This window comes from Rhinatrema bivittatum, chromosome 1 (genome assembly GCF_901001135.1).
Source record: "Rhinatrema bivittatum chromosome 1, aRhiBiv1.1, whole genome shotgun sequence".
NCBI classification, from domain to species: domain Eukaryota; kingdom Metazoa; phylum Chordata; class Amphibia; order Gymnophiona; family Rhinatrematidae; genus Rhinatrema; species Rhinatrema bivittatum.
The window spans coordinates 828,751,584-828,779,129 of record NC_042615.1 but is presented as its reverse complement, the minus strand read 5'-3'; the positions used below and the strand labels follow the sequence as shown (position 1 = coordinate 828,779,129).

Genomic DNA, 27,546 nt, shown 5'->3' with positions numbered 1-27,546 from the left:
ATCCCGTCCATCATTACTGTTATCCAAATGCGTGACTCGAGCTGAACTCCCACCCTCAGCCTCCTGATCCCGTCCATCATTACTGTTATCCAAATGCGCGACTCGAGCTGAACTCCCACCCTCAGCCTCCTGATCCCGATAGTGCGCTCCCGTCCATCATTACTGCTATCCAAATGCGTGACTCGAGCTGAACTCCCACCCTCAGCCTCCTGATCCCGATAGTGCGCTCCCGTCCATCATTACTGCTATCCAAATGCGCGACTCGAGCTGAACTCCCACCCTCAGCCTCCTGATCCCGATAGTGCGCTCCCGTCCATCATTACTGCTATCCAAATGCGCGACTCGAGCTGAACTCCCACCCTCAGCCTCCTGATCCCGATAGTGCGCTCCCGTCCATCATTACTGTTATCCAAATGCGTGACTCGAGCTGAACTCCCACCCTCAGCCTCCTGATCCCGATAGTGCGCTCCCGTCCATCATTACTGTTATCCAAATGCGTGACTCGAGCTGAACTCCCACCCTCAGCCTCCTGATCCCGTCCATCATTACTGCTATCCAAATGCGTGACTCGAGCTGAACTCCCACCCTCAGCCTCCTGATCCCGTCCATCATTACTGTTATCCAAATGCGTGACTCGAGCTGAACTCCCACCCTCAGCCTCCTGATCCCGATAGTGCGCTCCCATCCATCATTACTGTTATCCAAATGCGCGACTCGAGCTGAACTCCCACCCTCAGCCTCCTGATCCCGATAGTGCGCTCCCGTCCATCATTACTGTTATCCAAATGCGTGACTCGAGCTGAACTCCCACCCTCAGCCTCCTGATCCCGATAGTGCGCTCCCATCCATCATTACTGCCATCCAAATACGTGACTCGAGCTGAACTCCCACCCTCAGCCTCCTGATCCCGATAGTGCGCTCCCGTCCATCATTACTGCGATCCAAATGCACCCGCAGACTCCTGATCCCGATAGTGCGCTCCCATCCATCATTACTGTTATCCAAATGCATGACTCGAGCTGAACTCCCACCTGCAGGCTCCTGATCACAAACCCTCAGGCCAGACTGGCTGTGGTTTCCTGTAATAGGAGCCTCGTTCATTAAACCTGAGACTGAGGTGACCACTTTGACAGCAAGACTCACCCACAACACCAATTCCTAATACAGAAAGGGACACGACGCAGCCAACAAAACTCACACTCACCTCTGAAGCTTGAGCATCCTTTATGTGTCAAAGCAAGCCCACGGGAAGTCCAAATTCTGGGCAGGAACTAACTTCCCCCCCCCCATCTCTTGCACTGACCCGTACTCCCCTGCCCATGGCCACCTTGCTCTCCGCACCGATTTTGCTAGGATTAGGCACCTGTCCAGGTACAGATCAACCAAACTCTCCGTTCCAGAGCCATTACAAGGGTTGCCAAATGTACTGATTTTTTCTATACTGCATGGATTTTTGTGATAGAGTACAGAAAAAAGAGGGAGAAAGAACACGTCTGGAATATCCTGATTGTAGCCTCCAGCTGCAGGATGGCATCAGATCCTCCCCTGCAATTACACAAATCAGTGTGTGCTTCGGTAGATGCTCTGTATTCAATGTGTACTGGATCCACTTCACTGGTATCACTTCCATAGACTTCAGTCCATGAGTTAATCAAAGGCCCAAACACTGGTACAGAATAGTACTTAGCCACTAGGCTGGGAAAAGCAAACCTTTTCAAGAGAAAAAAAAAGATTTGAGAACTAATGATCATGATATGAAGCTCCAAAGCAGTAACATCATAGTAACATAGCCATGATGACACATAAAGACCAAATGGTCTATCCAAACTGCTCCATGCAGGTTACCCCCATGCCTTCTGTTAAGGGTAGTAAACTGCCACTCCATGCAGGTTACCCCCATGCCTTCTGTTAAGGGTAGTAACTGCCGCTCCGTGCAGGTTACCCCCGTGCCTTCTGTTAAGGGCAGTAACTGCCGCTCCGTGCAGGTTACCCCATGCCTTCTGTTAAGGGTAGTAACTGCTGCTCCATGCAGGTTACCCCCATGTTTCTGTTAAGGGTAGTAACTGCCGCTCCATGCAGGTTACCCCCATGCCTTCTGTTAAGGGTAGTAACTGCCGCTCCGTGCAGGTTACCCCCGTGCCTTCTGTTAAGGGTAGTAACTGCCGCTCCGTGCAGGTTACCCCCACGCCTTCTGTTTAGGGCAGAAACTGCCGCTCCATGCAGGTTACCCCCACGCCTTCTGTTTAGGGTAGTAACTGACCCTCTGTGCAGGTTACTCCCATGCCTTCTCTTTAGGGCAGTAATTCCTGCTCTGTGCAGGTTACCCCATGTAGAAATGTTAAAGCAATACTGGTTACCCCTTTTCTTCATTCCCATCCTTCCAAACAGGATGCCTGCCTTTGAGGGAGAGGAGGACTGCAGTGGGTCCTGGTTAGAAGCCACATACTCACACACTGCTACTATCACCCCCACTTCTCTTAACCAGCACAATGCAAGAAGCTGCTAACAGTGCAACATCCACTGCTTATTCTTGGGATAAGCAACATACAATTTATTTACCCCTTAGGATCCTGCCATGTATTTGTGACCTGGCTTGGCCACGGTTGGAAGTAGGATAGTGGGCTTGATGGAGCCTTGGTCTGACCCAATAGTACAAGCCTTATGTTCATAAGTATTAAAAAAAAAATGTTTATATTTTGCATTTATCGCCACAGCAAGTTAGGCGGATTACAATATTTAAAATATAAAAATATTAGCACATATCTTTAGCAATAAAACATCAATAAAACACAAATTGTAATCAAAATAAAAACAAATACAATTAAAAAAATTAATTCCTGTTGTGCAACATTAAGCATTAAATTTCACACTAGTTGGAAAAGCCTGCCTAAAATAGTGCGCTCACCTTTTTTCTGAATACCCCAATATCTTCAATAACCTGTAGTGCCAACGGTCTGTGCAGTGCAACTGCTATAGGGCCCTCAAGGAAATTAATGCACGCACTTATGCAACACTAACCATTTTCAACCAATCAGGTTTCAGACCTCTGTACCCTTAGGTTAGTAATTAATTGGTACATTCAAGTCACTCCCGTGCAGTTTGTAAGCATGGTTTTGTCCGAGTGGGACTATACTGAGCATACTCATGGCAGTGGTTGCAGTGTTATGCACAGTATGTCAGCAAATGTGGTGTAAGAAAATGTAAAAAAATTATCCAGCTCCCTGCTAAAGCACCTTGTTTGTCTCAAGGAGTGTTCTATGAACAGAAAAAGACTCCAGCAGGCAGCAATTTATTTATTTATTTATTTATTTATTTATTTAAAGGCTTTTATATACCGACGTTCATGTACTGGTAGATATCACGTCGGTTTACATAGAACTAAGTTGGAAATTACATCGAACAGGAAGGAACAATTAATAGGGCTAACTTCGAAGAACTTGTAGATAAGATAAGAAAAACTTAAAAGTTGAAATTAAATTAAATTATTACATATAACTTGTAACTTATAACAGAACTAATAGTAAGCTAAGAAAGACCTTAAAATTAAAAATAAATTATTACAGATAACTTATAACTTATTACAGATATCAGCTAACCAATAAAAGTTTAGAGTTCTGACTTATGGCCTAACAGTATAAAATCTAACTAATTAGGAGGATTTAAGGTTACAGCATGCGACATCTGGCGTCTTGGAGTATGAAATGCGTAAGTTAGTCCCTAAGGGGGAGACCTTTAAGTGAAGGCTTTAGTGAAAAGCCAAGTTTTAAGCTTCTTTTTGAATGTTCGATTACAGGTTTCTAGACGAAGGTCCGTGGGGAGGGCGTTCCAAAGAGAGGGGCTGGCAGTCGAGAAAGCTCGTTTCTTGAGCTGTGACTTGGCTGGACGTGTATATAAGGTGCCCAAACAGCTGGCTCTGATGGGTCTCAGTGGTGCGTGAAGACGAAGTGGGTCGCTCAGATCTAGCGATGTATTTCAGATCTAGCAATCTCTTATTTAAGAGCAACACTGCAAGAACTCAAGGTCAACTTAAGTCAAAGAGTGCAGATTGTGAGGTACCAGGCAGACTGAGTATGTGAAAAGGACTGAACTGAATGTATTTTCTTAGGTCGAGTTGTAGTAAGATATTTGATAGCAAACTAGCTTTTGTGATCCCACAACACAAGGAGAAGTTACTATCTACCTGAAAATTTATTTTGCTGTAAGGAAGGCAGGCCAGTCCACACCAGCTAGTTATGCCTCCCTTGCAGCAAATACAAATGGAGTAAAGCTGACATCAAGAACATATAGTCCTGCCCTGACATCAGCCCGCCAGTATTCTCTGGAAAAGTCAAACTATGGAGAAACTGATTATACTCGAACATGACTATTAGTCGTCAAGCACTCATGGTCTAGTGGAATGCACTTTGACTTGTCTAGGTAACGAGACATCTGTATCCACAGAGGCAGCGGTGATGACATTTCACTCAATGGGCTGTTAGTCGTCTATCCCTGTCCAGCATGGGCAGGGAAATAGACCGATTCAAATGAAACTCTGAAACCACTTTCCGTAAAAAGGAAGGTACAGTCCTAAGCTGTACCACCCCTGGAGTCACTTGCAGAAATGGCATGGTTTACAGGCCTCCAACGCAAATGGAAGTACTAGACAGAGATCTGATTGAAGACATCCACAAGATGAATAAGAAGGGAGAAGTGGTGATTGTTGGAGATTTTAATCTGCCGGATGTAGACTGGAGAATCCCTTCTGCGGAATCTAATAGTAGTAGAGAGATAGTGGATGCCCTGCAAGGGGCTCTGTTCAAACAAATAGTGATGGAACCTACGAGGGAGGGAGCTATACTCGATTTAGTGCTCACTAATGGAGATAATGTCTGGGTGGGTGCCTACCTCAGCACCAGTGATCAAACGGTATGGTTTCACATCACTAATACAATACGGAGAAGTCGCATGAAAACCAGGGTTTTGTGTTTCAAAAACACAGACTTTGTTGAAATGGGGAAGTACCTGGAGGAAGAACTAGAAGGATGGGAGAACAACTGTGGGCCAAACTAAAAGGAGCAATTTCTGAAGTGACTAATCTATATGTTAGAAAAGTAAAGAAAAGCAAGAAAAGAATGAAACCTATCTGGTTCTCAAAGGAGGTGGCTGATAAAATAAAAGTTAAAAGAACAGCATTAAAGAAATATAAAAGATCCCAAAGGGAGGATCACAAGGAAGAATATCTGGTAAAACTGAGGGAGACGAAGAAATTAATCAAGAAATTGAAAAGTCAAGCGGAAGAAAGGATTGCCAAAGAAGTAAAGCAAGGTGACAAAACATTTTTCGGATAATCAGTGAAAGGAGATGTATCTGGAATTTATATCTGGAATTTGTTGCCAGAGGATGAGGTTAGTGCAGTTAGTGTAACTGGGTTCAAAAAAGGTTTGGATAAGTTCTTGGAGGAGAAGTCCATTAACGGCTATTAATCAAGTTTACTTAGGGAATAGCCACTGCTATTAATTGCATCAGTAGCATGGGATCTTCTTAGTGTTTAGGTAATTGCCAGGTTCTTGTGGCCTGGTTTGGCCTCTGTTGGAAACAGGATGCTGGGCTTGATGGATCCTTGGTCTACCCAGCATGGCAATTTCTTATGTTCTTATGTCCAAAGTGGTATAGTGAAATTGAAAGGTGAAAAGGTTCAATGGGTGGAGACAGATGAAGAAATGGCAGAAATATTAAATGAATACTTCAGTTCGGTGTTCACTAAAGACGACCCCGGAGAAGGACCGATGCTAGTTAACAAGAAACTGGAGGGGAGTTGAATGGATGAAACTCCGATTACGGAAGAAAATGTATGGGAAGAACTAGGAAAACTGAAAGGGGACAAAGTCATGGGGCCTGATGAGGTTCATCCCAGGATACTGAGGGAGCTCAGAGATGTACTGGCAGCTCCGCTGAGTGACCTGTTCAATAGATCCCTGGAAACGGCAGTGGTGCCGAGTGATTGGAGAAGAGCAACGGTGGTCCCTCTTCACAAGAGTGGGAGCAGAGAGGAGGCTGGAAACTACAGGCCGGTTAGCCTCACCTCGAAGGTGTGAAAAAAGTATTGGAGTCGCTGCTGAAGGAAAGAATAGTGAACTATCTACAAGCAGCAGAATTGATGGACCAGAGGCAGCATGGTTTCACCAAGGGAAGGTCCTGTCAGACGAATCTGAGAGACTTTTTTGATTGGGTGACTAAGGAATTGGATCGAGGAAGAGCATTCAATGACATCTTCTTGGATTTTAGCAAAGCTTTTGATACGGTCCCGCACAGGAGGTTAGTGAATAAAACGAGAAGCTTGGGAGTGAGTGCCAAGGTGGTGGCCTGGATAGCAAACTGGTTGAAGGACAGAAGACAATGTGTGATGGTAAATGGAACTTACTCAGAAGAGAGAGCAGTAATGAGCAGAGTGCTGCAAGGGTCGGTGTTGGGACCGGTCCTGTTCAATATCTTTGTGAGCGACATCGCGGACAGGATAGAAGGTAAGGTTTGTCCTTCTGCGGATGATACTAAGATCTGCAACAGAGTGGACGCGCTGGAAGGAGTGGAGAGAATGAGACGGGATTTAAGGAAGTTGGAAGACTGGTTGAAGATATGGAAGCTGAGATTCAATGCCAAGAAGCAAAGAGTCATGCATATGGGGAGTGGAAATCCGAAAGAAAATGTATTCAATGGGGGGTGAAGGGCTGATGTGCACGGATCAGGAAAGAGACCTTAGGGTGATAGCGTCTAATGATCTGAAGTTGGCGAAAATGTGACGTGATAGCTAAAGCCAGAAGAATGTTGGGCTGCATAGAGAGGAATATCGAGTAGGAAAAGGGAAATGATTATCCCTTTGTACAGGTCCTTGGTGAGGCCTCACCTGAAATACTGTGCTCAGTTCTGGAGACCGTATCTCCGAAGGGACAGAGACAGGATGGAGGTGGTCCAGAGAAGGGCAACCAAAAAGGTGTATGGTCTTCATCGAATGCCTTATGAGGAGAGATTGAAGAATCTAAATATGTATACCCTGGAGGAAAGGAGGAACAGGGGTGATATGATATAGACCTTCAGATACTTGAAAGGTTTTAATGATCCAAAGTCAACGACAAACCTTTTCCATTACAAAAAAAAAAAAAATCAGCAGAACCAGAGGTCACAATTTAAAACTCCAGGGAGGAAGACTCAGAACTAATGTCAGGAAGAATTTCTTCACGGAGAGGGTGGTGGATGCCTGGAATGCCCTTCCAGAGGAAATGGTGAAGACTAAAACTGTGAAGGATTTCAAAGGGGCATGGGATAAACACTGTGGATCCATAAAGTCTCGGATGTGAATGAATAGAAGAGGCATGGGGGTGGCTTGCGGGAATGATGGCTACTTCCTGGTGATTAATAAACATACACATGGTTAATACGACTCCAACATTACTCTATGCTTCAATGGCAAGAGGAAATGTGGGACAAAGGATTTGCATTCACAAATAAGCGTGGGAGTAGCTTGCTTGTTGCGGCGGTTACTACCCCGAACCAATACTTCACTTTGAATACATATACAGCACAGCTCACTGCTTCAACGGCAGGGGGGAATGAAGAAATGAGGTTTTATATTAAGACAACCAACAAGGACTAAATTGCACAGGCTGGGTAAACATAAGCGTGGGAGTAGCTTGCTTATTGCTGCGGTTACTACCCCTAACCAGTTAGGCTTCATGCTTCACTTTTATGCAGCTCCAGCACTGCTCTCTACATCAATGGCGGGGGTGGAAGGAAAATTAGAACCAAAAAGTTACCAATAAGGGCCCTGACCTCAGCGGTCCGAGTAACAGATAAGTGTGAGAAAAATAACTGTGAAAGCTTGCTGGGCAGACAGGATGGGCCGTATGGTCTTCTTCTGCAGTCACTTCTGTTTCCTAGTGCAATCTGTTGGCACAAGAGCCACCGTGCCAAACAGATTGCACCAGGAAAACATTTTCATGGTAACCTGCTCCTCTGTAATGGCAAAAGCAGGAGGAATCCCTGAGCAGCCCTTAGCTCTAAAAGAATACAGCACTGCTTTCCTGTCCTCTGGCAATGGCAGAATTTTGGATTCATCTATTCACCATCTTCCCCAACTCACTGCCGAATAAGAACCCTTAAAGGGTAACCTTGTCAAACTGGACTTGGAGATCGTGTCTGCCAATCTGTTTCACAGCCACAACTGGCGCTTAGCCCATATCACAGAAGCCACACCTCTAGCGGCCCTGCAAAAATTCCATGCAGGTGGACAGATCCATACGAGGGCTCATAGGCCCAAACATGGCACTCTCCACTCTCCCCTGGGGATGTCTAACCCATCAGGAACAAGGGGGGAAACTGTCCGCTGTATCACCTCCAGCGCTTCTGGTCTCCAAGCCCACCATAGGCCGAGGAGATGTCCCAATGTCAGCAAAATTTAGAGTAGGCCAATTGCCTTGAGTGCCGAAACAGTGCTGATACAGGCAAAAAAAGAGAGTGTGATGGCCGATAGCCCTTATATAGCAAACTGCACAAATAGCAAGGCACAGATTTCTTTGTCCCCGTCACCATTAGTCTTCTTTACATGTGGGCTTAAGGGCCCTCTTGTGCACACACCAACGACATCCAGATACACCCCGTGCAATTAAGCGCTCACACCTAGGCCACGGAATTAAGCACACAAGTGCCCGTGCACTTGCACGCCCTATGGCAAGACACCACCACACAGAGCACACTTGGGGGGAAAATAAAAACTCCTGTTGCTGCCTACCAAGCAGCTGACTGAACAGAGACCAGAGGAAAGACTTACCGAAGCCCTTCCACGTCTCTGGTTCCTCTGATATGTTCTCCACTTACCTGGTCTCAGAACTTACCGGTTGAGTTCAGAGACTGTGTCTGGCTGCGGGGGAGAGGGCTTAGTCCTTCACCACCGTGCTTGGCTTCTGCACTGCCTTTCAGCTGCTTCAGCAGCAAAGTCCACGCCGTGAGCCAACTACGGGACTAAGGCCCACCTCTGAGGGATCTCGAAAATCACCTCAGGAATTCTCAACTGGGGGAGGGACCCTTAGGTATCACCGCCGGAGAGCAGACTCAATTTTCTTTTCAATTTGAAGGTAAAATGTTTTCTTTTGGATTAGTGCTGCAATCCCACTAGACACCACTGCTGGTGTGGGGACAGCATCCACATGTGCTAGGAGAAGGAGAGATATTGAAGGGCTGAGGTCACTGCAGGAGTACATCTAGGGTGATGTCAGCTTTGAAACCTGACACAGTCTCCCATCTGCTAGCAGGGGAACATATAACACATTGTTCCTGAGTCCATCTGGCTACACGCTAGGACAAGGAAAATTGGTTCTTACCTGCTATTTTTCGTTCCTGTAATACCACAGATCAGTCTAGACCGATGGGTTGTGCATCCCTACCAGCAGATGGAATCAGAGAGCAAAACTTTGGGCACTGCTACATAACCGAGAGTGCCACCTGCAGTCAGTCCCTCATTTTGACCTGTACCCAAGCCCACGACAACTAAACTAACGGGTGAAGGGGTTGGAACCCAAACACAACAGCCAACGCACTTGCCCAGAACTGAACAATAAAACAAGAATACCACCTCAGACCCTGCTCCTTCAAGAACATCTGCAATAGGAAAACTCACTTCAGCCAATAATTCAAGCTTAAGGCAGTCTTTCGGAATCTGAAAAAGGGGATGGGCCTCTAGCCTGATCTGTGGTATTACAGGAACGAAAATGAGTAGATAAACAATTTTCCTTTCCTGAACATACACAGATCAATCCAGATCAGTGGGATGTACCCAAGCTACCCTACACTGGGCGGGAACCAAAAAGACCCGCGCACAAACACTCTCACTGAAGGACGATTCATCATGCGCCTTAACGTCCAAAAGATAATGCTTGGTAAAAGTGTGAAGGGAGGACCAAACCGCCACCCTGCAGATTTCCTGCAGCGATAGAAGCGGACACTCAGCCCAGGAGGTAGACTGGGCCCTAGTGGAATGAGCTCTCAGACCCAAGGGAACCGGACATCCTGGGGCAACATAGGCTGAGCAAATAACTTCCTTAATCCAGCACAAAATTGTAGCCTTAAAGGCTTTGTCAACCTTCTTAGGACCGCCGAATAAAACAAACAGATCTGAACGGTGGAAGTCATTGGAAACCTCAAAATAGTACAAGAGAGCATGATGCACGTCCAAAAGATGAAGATCTCTCTCCTGGGGGAAACCCAGGACCACTGCGGAAACCCTGGCAGATCCACCAACTGATTGACATGGAAGGCAGATACTACCTTGGGGACGAAGGAAGGAACCATGCGTAGCGAGACTATCCTCGTAGATTCTAAGGAAAGGATCCTGACACGACAAAGCCTGCAACTCCGAAATCCAGCGAGCAGAACAAATGGCGACCAGGAAGAAGGTCTTCAAGGTTAAATCTTTTACTGTCGCTCTGCATAAAGGTTCAAAAGGAGCTCCACAAAGCACACGAAGCACCAGGTTTAAACTCCAATCCGGATACAACTGGAGAACAGGAGGGCGTAAATGTTTAGCACCCTTAAGAAAACGGGTAAAATTCGGATGAGCCGCCAGCGAATGACCATGAAACCTGCCACACAAGGCATCTAAGACTGCTACCTGGACCCAAAGGAAATTGAATGCCAAACCCTTAGCCAACCCATGATGAAGGAAATCCAACACCTGGGGAACATCTGTTGATAAAGGATCCAAGGAACGCTGCAGGCACCATGCCTCAAAAAGCTTCCAGACTAACAGGCCATAGAAGTAGTCTGTCATTGCGCCTGAAGAGTGGAAATGACCTGTTCTGAATATCCCCTCAATCGCAATTGTTGCCTCTCAAAAGCCAAGCCGCGAGAGAGAAGTGATCCTCCCAATCCAAAAATATTGGCCCCTGCTGGTGCAGACGCAGGAGATGAGCCAGCTGTAGGAAACCTTCCAGAGCGATTTGAACTAGGTCCGTGAACCATGGGCGACACGGCCACTCTGGAGCCACCTGCACTACGCTGCCTGGATGTCGCTCTATGCGACAGAGAAGCCGACCGATCAGAGGCTTTGGGGGGGGGGGGGGGGGCGGGGGGAGGCATAGAGAAGAATTGCCATGGGCCAAGGGCACATTAGGGCGTCTAATCCTATGGAGCTCACCTCTCATCGGTGGCTGAAGAAGTGCTCTGTCTTCGCATTGGCCCGAGTAACCATCAGATCCAACTGAGGCACATCCCACCTGGCGCAAATGAGGTTCCAAGCTTCGGGAGACAGCTCCCACTCCCCCGAATGGAGTTGTTGCCTGCTGAGGAAATCTGCTTGAACATTCTCCATTCCCGCGACATGCGATGCAGCGATTCCTTTGAGGTGGCGCTCCGCCCAGGCGAACAAAAGCCTTGCTTCCAGTGCTACCGCAAGACTCCTTATCCCACCTTGTCGGGTGATGTAAGCCACCGTCGTCGCAATGTCTGAAAACACTCGAACCATTCTGTTTTTGACTAGGGGCAGGAATGCTCACAGGGCAAATCGGACCTCCCTCGTCTCCAGGCGATTGATGGACCAGGATCTCTCCATTGGGGACCAGAGGCCTTGAGCGGACTTGTTTAAGTAAACTGCTCCCCAGCCTGACAGGCTGGCGTCTGTGGAGATTACCACCCAGTTCGGCGGATCCAGATCCACTCCCTGCTCCAGGTTGCTGCTTGAGAGCCACGACAGACTGACTCTGGGAGCAGTGGCAATGGTAGGTGGAACTGTTCAGACACCAGGCTCCACCTTGACAACAGGTGCACACTGTAATGGCCGCAAGTGAACCAACACCCATGGGACTAAATCCAAGGTGGAGGCCATGGATCCCAGGACATGTAAGTGATGCCAGATTGTAGGAGTCTTCCTCTGAAGGAGGGCTCTGACCTGATCCTGCAACTTCGTCACATGGTCCGATGCCAGGAAAACCTTGCCTCGAGAGGTATCGAAAAGCGCTCCCAAGTAAACCAGCAACTGAGTGGGCTCCAAGTGGCTTTTCTGCACATTTATGATCTAGCCGAGCGACTGTAAGGTGAACATCACCCTCTGGACCGATATCTCGCTGTCCTCCCTTGACTTCACTCAAATTAACTAGATTCGGGTGAACTAGGATCCCCTCCTTGCGAAGGAACGATGCCATGACCACCATGACTTTGGTGAAAGTGCGTGGAACAGTCGCCAGGCCGAAAGGAAGGCTCGAAACTGGAAATGTTGACTCAGGACCTTGAATCGCAGATAACGGTGATCCTGCCAGATCGGGATGTGCAGATACGCCTCTGTGAGATCTAGTGATGCAGGGAACTCCCCTATGCACACAGCGGCCACCACCGTCCTCAAGGGTTCCATGCAAAAATGGGGGATCCAAAGACACCTGTTCACCTTCTGCAGATCTAGAATGGGACGAAATGTGCCCTCCTTCTTGAGAACCACAAAGTACACAGAGAACCAGCCCTGGCCCTGTTCTGCCAAGGGAACTAGGACAATGGCCCTTAGATCGAGAAGCCATTGCAGGGTCCCTTGCACTGCCTCCTGCTTGCTGCGGGACTCCACAAATGCCTCTTGAACCGGGTGCGAAAACTCGAGAGCATAACCGTCCCTGACCACTTCCAAGACCCAGCAGTCTGAGATAATCCTTGCCCACTCCGCGTAAAAGCTCAACAATCTGCCTCCTACAGCTTTGACAGCAGAATGGGTACCCGTGGCCTCATTGGGAGGGCTTTCCACTCCCTGCTCCAAGGCTCGCGGGCTCTCTGCCTGGATGGCGTCCGCCACGAAAGGATGCTGATGTCCTGGAGTCTGCTTGGGTGCAGACGGAGCAGAGTACCTGCCTGCCCAGAATCTGCGTGAATTCTGAAAGCGAGCCCGAGGGGGAAACACTTTCCTCGAAGATCTTTTATCCTCTGACAATCTGTTGCCTTTGGACTCTCCCAGTAGCTTGACTAATTGGTCCAGATCTTCTCCGAAAAGGAGCTTGCCTTTAAAGGGAAGGTTACAAAGCTGGGACTTGGAAGACAAATCTGCTGACCAATTCCGCAACCAGAGGAGGCGCCATGCTATGGGTGGAGGTATGCACCAAGTCATACAAGGCATCTGCCACATATGCGATGCCCGCTTCCAGACTGGCCTGCGTGGGGCCAGTACTGGGAACGGCCTCCTGAACCCAGAGGCAAGCCCTCTGCAGAAGGCTGACGCAAACTGCCGTCTGAAGACTAGGAGCGGCAACCTCAAAGACCCGTTTCAACTGGATCTCCAGCTTGCGGTCCTGCATGTCCTTCAAGGTGGCAGTCCCGGCCACGGAAATTGTGGTTTTCTTAGTCACGGCAGACACAGCCGTGTCTACCTTCAGGACCTTAAGAAGATCCAAGACATCCTGCGAAAGAGGATAGATCTTCGCCATAGCTCTGCTCTCCTTTAAACCCGCATCCAGGGCTTCCCAGTCCCTGATTACCAACTTGTGGACCTTCTTGGGTAAAGGGAAGGATATTGTTGGCCCTCGAATCCCATCCAGGACTGGGTCAACTGCTGGCCTACGTTGGTGCCCATGATGCTGTTGAGGTTCCGCGGGACCCCCTGGTGGGCCGGTCTCTTAAAGGCCACCTACTTTCTAGCCAGGAAAACCTGATGCAGAAGGATAAATTCAAGGGAAAACTACCCCAGGACCTCCTCTCCCTCCGAAGGATGGGCTGGCATTGGCACGTCATCTCCAAAAGAGCAATCCTGCTCCACAGGGGCTAAAACAGGGGGGGGGGGGGAATTCTCCTCCCGTGACCCCCACTGTTGAGGAGCCCCCCCCCCCCCCGAGGGGGCACAGGCCTGGACAACCCAAGACCTGATTTTCCCAGTCTAAGGCCCGAGGAGGAACCATTCTGGCCCGAACTGCAGCCCAGGCAAAGGGAAGCCGCATCCAACACCTGCCCCACCACACCACACATGCGGCAGGGCGCCATTATCTGTGCTGCCACGCGGTCCGGGCGCGAAAAATCTGGCGCGTTGGGCCTAAAGTGCAGCTCCCGAAAGCAGAGAAGTGCAGAAAAAAAACAAAACACGAGAAAACAGACCGCACGATGCGGGTGACGACCCGCACCACAAATTCCTTCTCCTTTTCCCGTTATCAAAGCGCCCGGAGCCCCGGGTGCCAACGAAACTGCGCAGGAAGACCAGCTGCTGATATCCTACCGGCCTGCCAGCAAACGAACAAGGCCCGTCCCCAGCGCAGACTCCTTACCTCAGTCCAAAGAATTTTTTTAATTTTTTTTTTAACCTTATGGAGTCAGCATTAGAGGACCAGAAATCCGAAGGGGCAGCTTCGGTGTGTGAGGGAGCCAGGAGCCCCTGGTTATCAAGCACACTGGCTTTTTGCAGACAAAGCCTCAGTCAGGGGGTGTCCAACCCTCCCGGTAGCCCGGCTTCCGCTGAGGGATGGCCCATGACAGCACCTAACTCATCAGGAAGCTAGCCTACCAACTACCTAAAATTCTTTTTTTTTAAACTAAGACTGCAAGAGTGCACCTCTACCATCTGCTGTAGTCAGGGAAATACTGAGGGACTGCAGGTGGCGCTCTCGGTTATGTAGCAGTGCCCAAAGATTTGCTCTCCGGCTCCATCTGCTGGTAGGGATGCACAACCCATTAGTCAGGACTGATCTGGGCATGTTCAGGAAAGATGGGTTACTATTACGGTAGTTTGGCTATTCCTTCATATAGAGACATAGAAAAATGTATTTATTTATTTTAAAAATTTATAATCCACATTATTCAAAAGTTCAAAGCACAGTACAGAATAATATACATAAAATATAAAACATATACATCAAATAAAACGACACAAAACTAAAATCAAAACAGAGATCATGTGCAAAACCACAACAGCCCAAAGAAAGGACTTCATTAATAGAGAGCATTGGAGGCATAGTAAATAGCTAAATTAAATGTTTTCTTAAAAAGGAAGGTCCTCAGTGTGGATCAGCAGTGAACTGCACGTGGTCCGGAAAGGAACTCTAAAATGTTAGATAAACACGATGGCCCATCCGGTCTGCCCAGTTAAGATTCATTCAGTATTGCCAGATGCACGGATAAAAATCCATTATGCAACGCAACACCAACTCTTCCTCCCAGCCCACGTTATCTGCCTTCCACATCTCCAAAATCTGCCTCAATTATGGCCTCCAGCATCTCCAGCGACAGGCTCAACGTCCTATAAGACAAATGAGCCATCTAAGTGCCTTCAGAGACTTATTACTAAGATTTACAGTACATTAATCGCCAGTGACGCTGGTGGAAATGATGCAGCCTCCCCGTCTCCAGGGTTTGGGTTTTAACTTTACTTAGGGAATAGCCACTGCTATTAATTGCATCAGTGGCATGGGATCTTCTTAGTGTTTGGGTAATTGCCAGGTTCTTGTGGCCTGGTTTGGCCTCTGTTGGAAACAGGATGCTGGGCTTGATGGACCCTTGGTCTGACCCAGCATGGCAAGTTCATATGTTCATGGCTCCTGTCCGTTTCTTCACTTTAGTTTCCTGCTCCTTGTCCTAAGTTGTCATCTTCCCTTCCAGTTCCTGCCTAATCATTATCCGCCTGGTGTTTTCCGCACACTTGTATGAATTTCATTTTCTATCGCTTTTCACACTAACTAAAAGGAAAATTAGTTTCTTACCTGATAATTTTCGTTCCTGTAGTACCAAGGATCAGTCCAGGACACCTGGGTTGTGACTCCGCACCAGTAGGTGGAAACAGAGCAAAACTTGTGGGTGTGAGTCATATATGACCCTGTGCCAGCCACAGCCCCTCAGTCTTACGTAATGTCAAAGTAGCATCTCAACCAAGTTACAAAACCCCAAAACATACTACCAATTCAAAATCAAACCACCCGAACTCCAGGCGGAACCGGGCTCCCCAACCGGGAGAGCTAAACAAGCGATCAGCAAAACTGAACTACGAAAATTAATGAGCGGACTCTCCGTTACTTCAGCGAAGCCCTGCGGGCGGGATCCTGGACTGATCCTTGGTACTACAGGAACGAAAATTATCAGGTAAGAAACTAATTTTCCTTTCCCTGTACGTACCAGGATCAGTCCAGGACACCTGGGATGTACCAGAGCTAAGTTACCGAGGGTGGGAAGCAGAGAGTCCCGCTCTGAGCACCCTCTCTCCAAAACTCCCGGCATCTGTAGCCCGGACATCCATCCGGTAGTGCCGGATAAAGGCATGTAAAGATTTCCAGGTAGCCGCCCTACAAATCTCTTGAGGCGACACCTGAGAAGCTTCTGCCCAAGACGCAGCCTGAGAACGAGCCGAGTGAGCCCGAAGACCCACTGGAAGCGGTTTTCCCCGCAAAAAATACGCCGAACCAATGGCCTCCTTGAGCCAACGGACGATCGTCGTGCGGGAAGCAGCGGCCCCTTTCTTCGGACCAGAGAACAAAAACGAACAGATGGTCCGTTACCCGGAACGGATTAGTAACCTCCAACGGATTAGTAACCTCCAAGTAACGAAGAAGGGACTTCCGCACGTCCAGCTTCCGCAGTTCCCTAGAATGGGGATCGGTGGACTCCCCTACCGCAAAGGTCGGGAACTCCACTGACTGATTGACGTGGAAAGACGAAACCAGGCCTGCAACTCCGAAAAACGCCATGCCGAGGCGATTGCCACCAAAAAACACTGTCTTCAACGTAAGACTGAGGGGCTGTGGCTGGCACAGGGTCATATATGACTCACACCCACAAGTTTTGCTCTGTCTCCACCTACTGGTGCGGAGTCACAACCCAGGTGTCCTGGACTGATCCTGGTACGTACAGGGAACTTCCTTTTATACTGTGACTACTCATTTTGAGGTTCGTTCCTTACCTATTCTAATTTTTGAGACAGTAAACCTGACCTTTGTCATGCGACACTGTTAAATTGGAAAAATGAAGGACTTTCCCTTTGTGTTGTGTAAATGCTGAACTTAGGTCTTAATCCAGCACAACCGTGCAAACCCCTATCAGTAGGGATTGCCTCCTACACATAACCACTCCTACAGCTTCCTGCGGGATTGAAACAGTCTCAATGAACTGCCACTCTCCACAGGATTAAATGTCCACCAGGCAGCACCGCTTCCCACGCCCACAGCTCCCCATGGAGGGGCCGCAGTGCAGCACCACTCTCCATATCCACCATGCAGCGCTGCTCTCTACTACTACAGCTCCCCATGGAGGGGCCGCAGTGCAGCACCACTCTCCATATCCACCACTCTCCGGCAATAAGTAAGCCCACCATGCAGCGCTGCTCTCTACTACTACAGCTCCCCATGGAGGGGCCGCAGTGCAGCACCACTCTCCATATCCACCATGCAGCGCTGCTCTCTACTACTACAGCTCCCCATGGAGGGGCCGCAGTGCAGCACCACTCTCCATATCCACCATGCAGTGCTGCTACTACTACAGCTCCCCATGGAGGGGCCGCAGTGCAGCACCACTCTCCATATCCACCACTCTCCGGCAATAAGTAAGCCCACCATGCAGTGCTGCTCTCTACTACTACAGCTCCCCATGGAGGGGCCGCAGTGCAGGACCACTCTCCATATCCACCATGCAGTGCTGCTACTACTACAGCTCCCCATGGAGGGGCCGCAGTGCAGCACCACTCTCCATATCCACCACTCTCCGGCAATAAGTAAGCCCACCATGCAGTGCTGCTCTCTACTACTACAGCTCCCCATGGAGGGGCCGCAGTGCAGGACCACTCTCCATATCCACCACACTCTGGCAATAAGTAAGCCCACCATGCAGCACCACTCTCCATGCCTACAGATAAGGAAGGGCAGCAGTGTCGTTCTCCACACCTTCTGCTCCTTCTGGCATTAAGAAAGGGCTGCAGTGCACAAACACTTCTTAGGAAGTGGGGAAAAGGACCAATCACAATGGAGGATTCTCATCCTTCTTTTTCAACAGGGGAAAGTCAAAAGGTCAGAACTGTGTCCACCCCACAAGTGTGACATTGCATTTTTACATTAAAAATCAGCAGACGTTACAGAAAGGCCCCGGCTCCTATAAACACTACAATTACTACAGGGCTGAACTGAGCCATCAGGCGAGGCTCTCAGGCCCCCATGCACAGACGCTACCACCCCCCAGGGCATCTGCCGAATCAGCATCCTTCAGGAGAAAGCCCTTCCACGCTGCTAGGACTGAGCAGCAGCTGCCAGACACCTCGATTTTCTTGCAATATAATCAGATGCCCTCTTCAATACACCAACAAGTTAGAGCTGGTGAGCGAGTCGGCTCCGGCATTTCTGACGCTGTCTATGAAGGGACAGGATGTATGAAGAGGCAGGTGACCAGCCCTCTAGTCATGCGGGGGGGATGGGAGGGGGAGCAGATCTCTGAAGTTACCCCGGGATAGAAGAGGCAGACTGCACGCACACAGACAGAGGAAGGAGACAAAAAGGGGCAGAAAGTGCTTTGTGAAGAGGTCATTAAATATGGTGCTTGTCATGCAGTGCCAGGCCCTTTGGGAGGCACACGGGGGGCTCCATCGCTGAGTTAACATAGACCAGATGCAGAGACTGCACGAGAGCGGCCGAGACACTGCCTCTGTCCAGGGGTCACTGTATGCCCCTTAACCTCCTGCACTCTTGCTTTAGCTCGCAGCTTGCATTAAAGGTAGCAGACAGATATTTACAAACAGTCCCCTGCGGCAGACAGAGTGGTCCGAGCAGTGCTGGGAAGAGGTCACATCTCATCCGAGTGCCGGGGCTGAATGATGACACTGGTTGTGCGCTGTGGCCAGTCCTCCTTCCTAGCAGTCACTGCCCCTGGGATGTGCGTGCCCAGCACACCGCTCTCCTGCCCAGCACGCACAGGGCTCGGCTCTGCCGCTTCGGGTGCAGGAGCGTCTGCCGACGAGTTACTGTTGAGAGAGGAGCTGGAGTCCGCCTTTCCGAAACTCTCCGCCTTGGGAGTGTGGTTCAGGCCTCCGGTCAGAAGAGTCGGCGACAACTCCGCAGCCGGCTGCTCCGGTTCCTGCTCTGGCTGCGCAGGAACTGCGCCTGCGTCGTGCACAAAGCCAGGGGATGTGTCTTGCAGAGGGGCTGCATCACTCGGGAACTCGCGGATCTGGCGAGACAGGACTGGAAGAGAAAAAAAGAGCGAGGTAAAGCAGCCAGACCCCATCCTGCATGTGCCCAGGCCTGCGGTGAGAGCACCCCCCACCACTTCCCATTAACTAAATAATGGGTTCCCAGCCCCCCATTCACCCACTCCCCACTGCAACACCAGGAAACTCCCAAATACCCCAGCAGAGACCCAGAGGAGCACTGAAGTCATCCACGCAGTCAAAACTCCCCGAAGGGAACCCAGCTCCAGGCACAACCTCCAGCGAAGGTCACAGCTCCAGCACAATCCTCCCTCTCCTTACCTCCTCTAAGCTCCTGCTGCCGGCCACGGGCACCAAACGGATAAAAGCTGGGAAAGAGAATCAAGCAGAAGGAGAGCAGTAACACCTGCAGGGGGAGACAAAGAGCAGGGCAAACCATCAATGACCCAGCGCCTTTGAATGGGACGAGGGGTGGCAGAGGCACTCATTATGCCAGAAGCAGCTAACCAGAGAGGAAATCCCCAGGCCACGGCGTACATGAGGCTGCTGGAGGTGCTGCGTGCGTGCATGTGTTAGAGGTACTCGCCCTCAGACAGGTGCTGGAGGTGCTGCGTGCGTGTGTTAGAGGTACTCGCCCTCAGACAGGTGCTGGAGGTGCTGCGTGCGTGCATGTGTTAGAGGTACTCGCCCTCAGACAGGTGCTGGGGTGCTGCGTGCGTGCGTGTGTTAGAGGTACTCGCCCTCAGACAGGTGCTGGGGTGCTGCGTGCGTGTGTTAGAGGTACTCGCCCTCAGACAGGTGCTGGAGGTGCTGCGTGCGTGTGTTAGAGGTACTCGCCCTCAGACAGGTGCTGGAGGTGCTGCGTGCGTGCGTGTGTTAGAGGTACTCGCCCTCAGACAGGTGCTGGGGTGCTGCGTGCGTGTGTTAGAGGTACTCGCCCTCAGACAGGTGCTGGAGGTGCTGCGTGCGTGTGTTAGAGGTACTCGCCCTCAGACAGGTGCTGGAGGTGCTGCGTGCGTGTGTTAGAGGTACTCGCCCTCAGGCAGGTGCTGGAGGTGAGGTACTCACCATCAGGTGCTGGAGGTGCTGCGTGCGTGTGTTAGAGGTACTCGCCCTCAGGCAGGTGCTGGAGGTGAGGTACTCACATCAGGTGCTGGAGGTGCTGTGTGCGTGCGTGTGTTAGAGGTACTCGCCCTCAGGCAGGTGCTGGAGGTGAGGTACTCACCATCAGGTGCTGGAGGTGCTGCGTGCGTGTGTTAGAGGTACTCGCCCTCAGGCAGGTGCTGGAGGTGAGGTACTCACATCAGGTGCTGGAGGTGCTGTGTGCGTGCGTGTGTTAGAGGTACTCGCCCTCAGGCAGGTGCTGGGGTGCTGTGTGCGTGCATGTGTTAGAGGTACTCGCCCTCAGACAGGTGCTGGAGGTGCTGCGTGCGTGTGTTAGAGGTACACGCCCTCAGGCAGGTGCTGGAGGTGAGGTACTCACCATCAGGTGCTGGAGGTGCTGTGTGCGTGCGTGTGTTAGAGGTACTCGCCCTCAGGCAGGTGCTGGAGGTGAGGTACTCACCATCAGGTGCTGGAGGTGCTGTGTGCGTGCGTGTGTTAGAGGTACTCGCCCTCAGGCAGGTGCTGGAGGTGAGGTACTCACCATCAGGTGCTGGAGGTGCTGTGTGCGTGCATGTGTTAGAGGTACTCGCCCTCAGGCAGGTGCTGGAGGTGAGGTACTCACCATCAGGTGCTGGAGGTGATGTGGTCGTGTGTGTTGAAGACACTGAACATCACACGTGTTTGAAGTGATGTGTGTACGTGTGTGGGACGGCACTTACCATCACACAAGTGCTGGAGGTTGTCGTTTTGGTCGTCGTCTTTTTCACCAGAGTCTGAAGGTTGCGTAGCTGCTGCAGCAGAGATCTGGGGTGAAGCAGAGAACACAGCCCGGGTCAGTATTTGTATAACCCCTCTCCCTATCCGATACAGGTGGGCACAGCCCTGGTGTGCGACTCACATGTTCTGTGTCTGCAGAAGGTGCACCTTCTTCTGAAGCTCCTGATTCTGAGCAGTGCAGGCAGCGACTCTGAATCCATGGGGAGAGGGAGAGAGAAAAATCCCAAAGAATTAGACAGGAACGTGTGTACCTGGTCAACGTCCAAGCCCCCGACCTCGTGCTCAACTATTGCTCGATAAAATTATTACCGGTCACCAGCTGGTTTTAAACCACTATCAAATTTTAATTGACATATTGTGAAAGACAAAATAAAGACAGAGGGGGAACGATAAATCATCACTGCACAACTTGTTACAAAAACTGCATTTCTGTCATAACTGTATTGTGATTACATTCAAAAGATGAACAGTCAGCATCAGCTCTACACATGATAATTCCCACAAACAAGCTGTAGTGTTTTCAAAATTCATACGACTCTTCTACGGAGAAATAAATCTGCAGCACTCTCATAACAAGAACAGGCGGATGAAATTCCACGAGGCACATTTTAATCATAGGCCTCAAATAAATGTCTGCTGATGCATTATTTTTTTTTAAAAAGTATTTTAGTACAATAAAATGCAAAGGAAGAAGACGACTGAAATGTCCGAGGAAGCTTATGAAGGTACTCATCCGACATGAGCCATGTTTTGAGGAAGACCTCTGCTTCAGGGAGATATGGAAAACCACTCCACCTCCGAATGCGATACACCCTTACCCTATGGAAAACCACCCCACCTCCGAATGCTATACACCCTTACCCTATGGAAAACCACTCCACCTCCGAATGCTATACACCCTTACCCTATGGAAAACCACTCCACCTCCGAATGCTGTACACCCTTACCCTATGGAAAACCACTCCACCTCCGAATGCTATACACCCTTACCCTATGGAAAACCACTCCACCTCCGAATGCTACCCTATGGAAAACCACTCCACCTCCGAATGCTACCCTATGGAAAACCACTCCACCTCCGAATGCTATACACCCTTACCCTATGGAAAACCACTCCACCTCCGAATGCTGTACACCCTTACCCTATGGAAAACCACTCCACCTCCGAATGCTATACACCCTTACCCTATGGAAAACCACTCCACCTCCGAATGCTATACACCCTTACCCTATGGAAAACCACTCCACCTCCGAATGCTGTACACCCTTACCCTATGGAAAACCACTCCACCTCCGAATGCTATACACCCTTACCCTATGGAAAACCACTCCACCTCCGAATGCTATACACCCTTACCCTGTGAATTCTGAGGTGGACAATACTGGGCTGCTCTGACCATCATCACTCTCAATGGTTAAAACCTGTATGCTTGATTAATTGGTTCTACTTCCGGTTCAAGGAGGTACATTCAGTGTGCGATAACACATTGCCGTTGTTGCTTTCATTTTCAGCAGCGTCAGCACGTTGGTGAGGTGAAAGGAAAATTGGTTCTTACCTGCTTTTTTCGTTCCTGTAGCACCACAGATCAGTCCAGACTCCTGGGATGTACCAAAGCTTCCCTAAAGAGGGTGGGACTGTGAGAGTCCCGCTCGAAGTACACTTTAACCAAAACTCATAGGATCTGGAGCCTGAACATCCAAACGATAATTCTGGAGAAAGTGTGCAACGACTTCCAAGTTGCTGCCCTACAAATCTCGTGGTGGCACTTGCTGACATTCTGCCCAGGATGCAGCCTACGAATGAGTTCTCAAACCCTGAGGGACAGGGCGACCTTGACATATGTAAGCTGAACCTATCACTTCTTTCAGCCACCTCGCTATGGTGGATTTTAAAGCTTCGTCCCTTCTTTGTGCCACTCTATAGTACAGAAAGATGATCTGATAGCTGAAAGCTGTTAGCGACCTTAAGATAGAGCAGCAAGACCCTTTTTACATCCAACTCTCTTGCACGAGGTGTAGGCGCATCCAGATTTGGAAAAGCCGATAATTCCACCAACTGATTCAAATGAAAAGATACCACCTTAGGAAGAAAAGAGGGAACTGTGCGCAATGAGACCCCATCATCTGCAATCCTCAGAAAAGGATCCCTGCATGAAAGCACCTGTAGCTCTGAAATCCTCTTAGCGAAACAAATCGCCACCAAGAACACAACCTTTAAGGTAAAATCCTTCATAGTTGCCCTTCGAAGTGGTTTAAATGGTGCCTTACACAACCCCTAGAGAAGTTAAGGCGCTAGGGGGGACACAACCTCCTCACTGGAGGCCGCAAATGTTTCGCACCCCAGAGAAAATGCTCTACATCTGGGTGTGACGCTAGGGCTTCCCCCTGAATCTTGCCTCTAAGACAGCCCAAAGCTGCCAACTGCATCCTGAGGGACATAAAGGCCAAACCCTTTATCAATCCCCGTTGCAAAAAGGCCAAACCTTGCGCTACTGATGCACGAGTAGGATGAACTCCCTGTTCCGCACACCAGTAGTCAAAATTTCCACACTGATATAGGCCAAGGATGTTGCAGTCTTCCTAGCCTGCAACATAGTGGAAATGACATCCTCAGGATAACCTTTACCCCTCAGATGCTGCCTTTCAAAAGCCGTGCCACTTCTGTCTGGAAATATGGGGCCTTGACGCAGGAGGTTGGGAAGATGAGCAAGACGCAGAGGCCTATCCACTGCAAGATAGATCAAATACGCAAATCAGGGTTGCCAAGGCCTCTCAGGTGCTACCTGAATCACCTCTCCCAGATTAATCTCTATTCGCCGCAATACCTTGCCTACGAGAGGCCATGGAGGCAAAACATACAAGAGAACTACTTGTGGCAATGGGGGTACCAATAAGTTGACTCCTTCCACTGCATTCCCTCCTGCGACTCAAGCGTGTGGCCTTGGCATTCTCTTGAGTCGCCATCAAGTCGACGCAGGGAGAACCCCATTTGTAATAGATAAGCTGCATCGCCTCATCCTACAACTACCATTCCCCGGGGTCAAGCTGCCTACGACTGAGGAAATCGGCCTGAACATTGTCTACTCTGGCTATGTGGGAAGCTGCCAATAACATCAGATTCTGCTCTTCCCAGCAAACCAGCTCTTGGATCTTTCGAGCCACCACTAGACTCTTGGTTCCCCCTTGCCGGTTGATATAAGCCACGGTTGTCAGTGTCGGACAAAATCCATATCGGCTGTCCAAATACCAGGGGCAGAAAGGCTTGCAACATGAGGCGCACTGCTCTCATTTCCAAACGAATGTTGGACCATGAAGCCTACTCCGGTGACCACCGGCCCTACGCAGACTGTGTCTGACACACAGCTCCCCCAACTGGAGAGGTTAGCATCTGTTGTAACTGTCATCCAGTCCAGAATCTCCAAGGATACACCCCTGCACCCAAGCCACCATGAGAGACTTGAACTGGCTGCTTCTATCAGAGGTAATTGCAGATGAAACTGGTCCAACAACGGATCCCACCAGGAAAGCAACGCACCCTGCAACGGTGTCATATGCACAAATGCCCAACACACCAAATCAAACATGGAAGTCATGGAACCAAGAACTTGTAGATTGCTCCCAGGGTCTGGGACTGTAACCTCCAAACAAACTGCGAACCTGCCTCTGCAGCTTGTCGATCTGCTCTTCAGTGAGAAATACTCTCCCGATCTTGGTGTCAAAATGCACCCCCAGGAACTCCAACACCTGAGAAGAAGTCAACTGACTTTTTGATATGATTCACAACCCAACCCAGAGACCTTAGCTGCTGCAGTACCACTGCCGGACTGCAAAGGGCCTCCAATTTCGCCCGAATAAGTCAATCGTTGAGATATGGGTGAACCAGTATGCCCTCTTTTCTGAGAACCCCTGCCACCACCATGGCCATCACCTTGGTGAAGGTTCTCAAGGCCATTGCCAGACCGAAAAGCAGAGCGCAAAACTGAAAATGTGAACTGAGAACTATGAACCAGAGAAACCTTTGATGATCCGGCTGGATAGCTATGTGCAAAGTAAGCCTCGGTCAAATCTAGAGAGACCAAAAACTCTCCCTTGCTCTCAGCGGCAATTACAGAACGTAGGGTCTCCAAATGAAACAAAGGATTTTTGAGAGTCGCGTTCACCTTCTTCAGATCCAAGATCGGCTGAAAGGTCCCTTCTATTTTTGGGACCACAAAATAAATGGAGTACCTTCCCATTCCCTTTTCCTCCATGGGTACGGACACGATGGCTTCTAAAATCTGTAAAATGTTGATGTTCTCCCAAACCACCCATCTTTTGCTTGTGTACATGCAAGGAGACTCCATAAACACATCTTTTAGCGTAACCTTGTCTTATCACATTTAGGACCCACTGATCTGTAGTGATCTTGGTCCACTCCTCATAGAAAAGAGTCAACTGATCCCCTACAGCTGGCATGAAGGAGTGGACCGGCCTAGATTCATTGTGCGGACTTGAAACCTGAGGCCCCCTGGCAGGAACCATCCCCTGTTCGGCTTTCGGCCTTGAAAGGACTGGCCCCAAAACTGATGCCTGCAAGATTGTCTCTGGGCATCTCCTGTAGCCCAATTCTGTCGAAAACGCCGATTAATCCGGAAGCAAGGCCATGAGGAGATGGTACCTTTGCCGCCCTTCAGCTTATTCTCCAATAGCTTATGTGACTTATTCTCACCCAAATGCTTTACCAGCTCCTCTAAGTCCTCTCAGAACAGCAGCTTCCCTTTGAAGGGTAATGCTTCTAAATTGGGTCTTAGACCAAACGTCCACCGACCAGTTCCACAACCAAAGGAGCTGTCTGGCCAACACTACGGACATCATAGTCCTCGAGGATGTTCTGATGAGGTCATATAACATCTGCTCCGTAGACCACAATGGCTTCCAGTCAGCCTGTTTTGCTTCTGACACCAACATTGTATTATCAGACTAACTGCTACAAGAAAGACAACCTTTAGGGAAAAATCATTCAATACCGCCCTTCAAATTGGTTCAAACAGAGCCGCACACGACCTTCTGAGAACCCAATCAAGATTCCATGGGAGACAACTTCTATACCGGAGGTCGTAAATGTTCCCCCCCTCCCCCCCAAAAAAAAAGCACACCACATCAGGATGTGCAGTTAGGGATGCACCCTGCACCTTGCCCCTAAGACAGACTATAACCACCACTTGAACTCTGAGAGAGTTAAAAGCCAATCATTTTACAAAATGTGCACCACTGACGCTCGAATAGGAGAAGTAACACTCCGCTCTTCACACCAAATCTCAAAAAACTCTCCACACCCACATACAAACTAAAGATGTCAAAGTTTTCCTGGCCTACGACAGGGTTGAAATGACATCCTTGGGATATACGTTACTCCTCAAATGCTTGCTCCCAAAAAACAAGCCGCGAGACAGAAGCGAGCCACCTGATCTGAAAATACGGGATCTTGATGCAAGAGGCTGGAGAGATAAGCGAGCCACTAATCCGCAAACCAGGTCACTCCGGCACTACCAGAATCACTTCCCCTGGATGACTCTCCACCTACCAAAAGACTTTGCCCACCAGCTTTCATGGCAGAAAGACATACAGGAGAATCCCTTGCGATCAAGGGAGCACTGCTGCTGCCCTCAGAAACAAGGGAAGGAGAACTGACCATTGCCTCGCCTCCTACTCCAGAAACACCATAGGCTGAGGGGATGGCTCAACATGGCAAACACTGTAGTAGTCAAATTGCTGACCCAAATGGAGAGAGAGTGAAGCCTCACAGATAGCAAAGCACTTGGACCTGTTAATCCCCTGTGCCTAGTCGTACTGAACTGCGGCTCTAGGTCGGCCTCCTGTGTGCAAACCAATGGCACCTGGGCGTAAACACTCACCCCTCCAGGATGCGCACAAATAAACACTGAAGACTAGGTTTTGGTCATATGCTCACAAGTGCATGCACAAATACGCGTTCGTATAGGCCATGCTCGAATGCATGCAAGAAGCTGTGCAAATATGAGCTCAAATTTATGTTGTAGTGTTAGGCGCCCGAGTAGCTGCACCAACACACGCTCCAGTCTAGCTTCTTTTTATTTTATTTAAATGTTTTATATGCACTCATTCCATATGAGAATCACCAGATCATAACTGTTTACAATTAAAACAAACAAAATATAAGTGGGCAGTGGAGTGTCTCAGGGATCTGTATTGGGACCCTTACTGTTCAATATATTTATAAATGATCTGGAAAGAAATACGACGAGTGAGATAATCAAATTTGCGGATGACACAAAATTGTTCAGAGTAGTTAAATCACAAGCAGATTGTGATAAATTGCAGGAAGACCTTCTGAGACTGGAAAATTGGGCATCCAAATGGCAGATGAAATTTAATGTGGATAAGTGCAAGGTGATGCATATAGGGAAAAATAACCCATGCTATAATTACACGATGTTGGGTTCTATATTAGGTGCTACAACCCAAGAAAGAGATCTAGGCATCATAGTGGATAACACATTGAAATCGTCGGTGCAGTGTGCTGCGGCAGTCAAAAAAGCAAACAGAATGTT

The 27,546-nt window shown here is 49.3% G+C and overlaps 1 protein-coding gene across 7 annotated transcripts in view; it reads right to left on the bottom strand.

Annotated features, from left to right (window-relative positions):
* Positions 1 to 14,724: 14,724 nt before the first annotated feature.
* The window catches only part of LOC115079323 (cyclic AMP-responsive element-binding protein 3-like), a 60,550-nt gene continuing 47,728 nt past the window's right edge, over positions 14,725 to 27,546 (bottom strand). For all 7 annotated transcript variants that reach the window (XM_029582815.1, XM_029582765.1, XM_029582776.1 and 4 more), the window contains 4 exons: positions 21,099 to 21,167; positions 20,920 to 21,004; positions 19,418 to 19,502; positions 14,725 to 19,130 (listed from right to left, as the gene is read on the bottom strand). In XM_029582815.1, the coding sequence (XP_029438675.1) occupies positions 18,733 to 19,130; positions 19,418 to 19,502; positions 20,920 to 21,004; positions 21,099 to 21,167 (637 nt within the window). In that variant the 3' untranslated portion in view covers positions 14,725 to 18,732. The remainder of the gene's footprint in view (positions 19,131 to 19,417; positions 19,503 to 20,919; positions 21,005 to 21,098; positions 21,168 to 27,546) is intronic.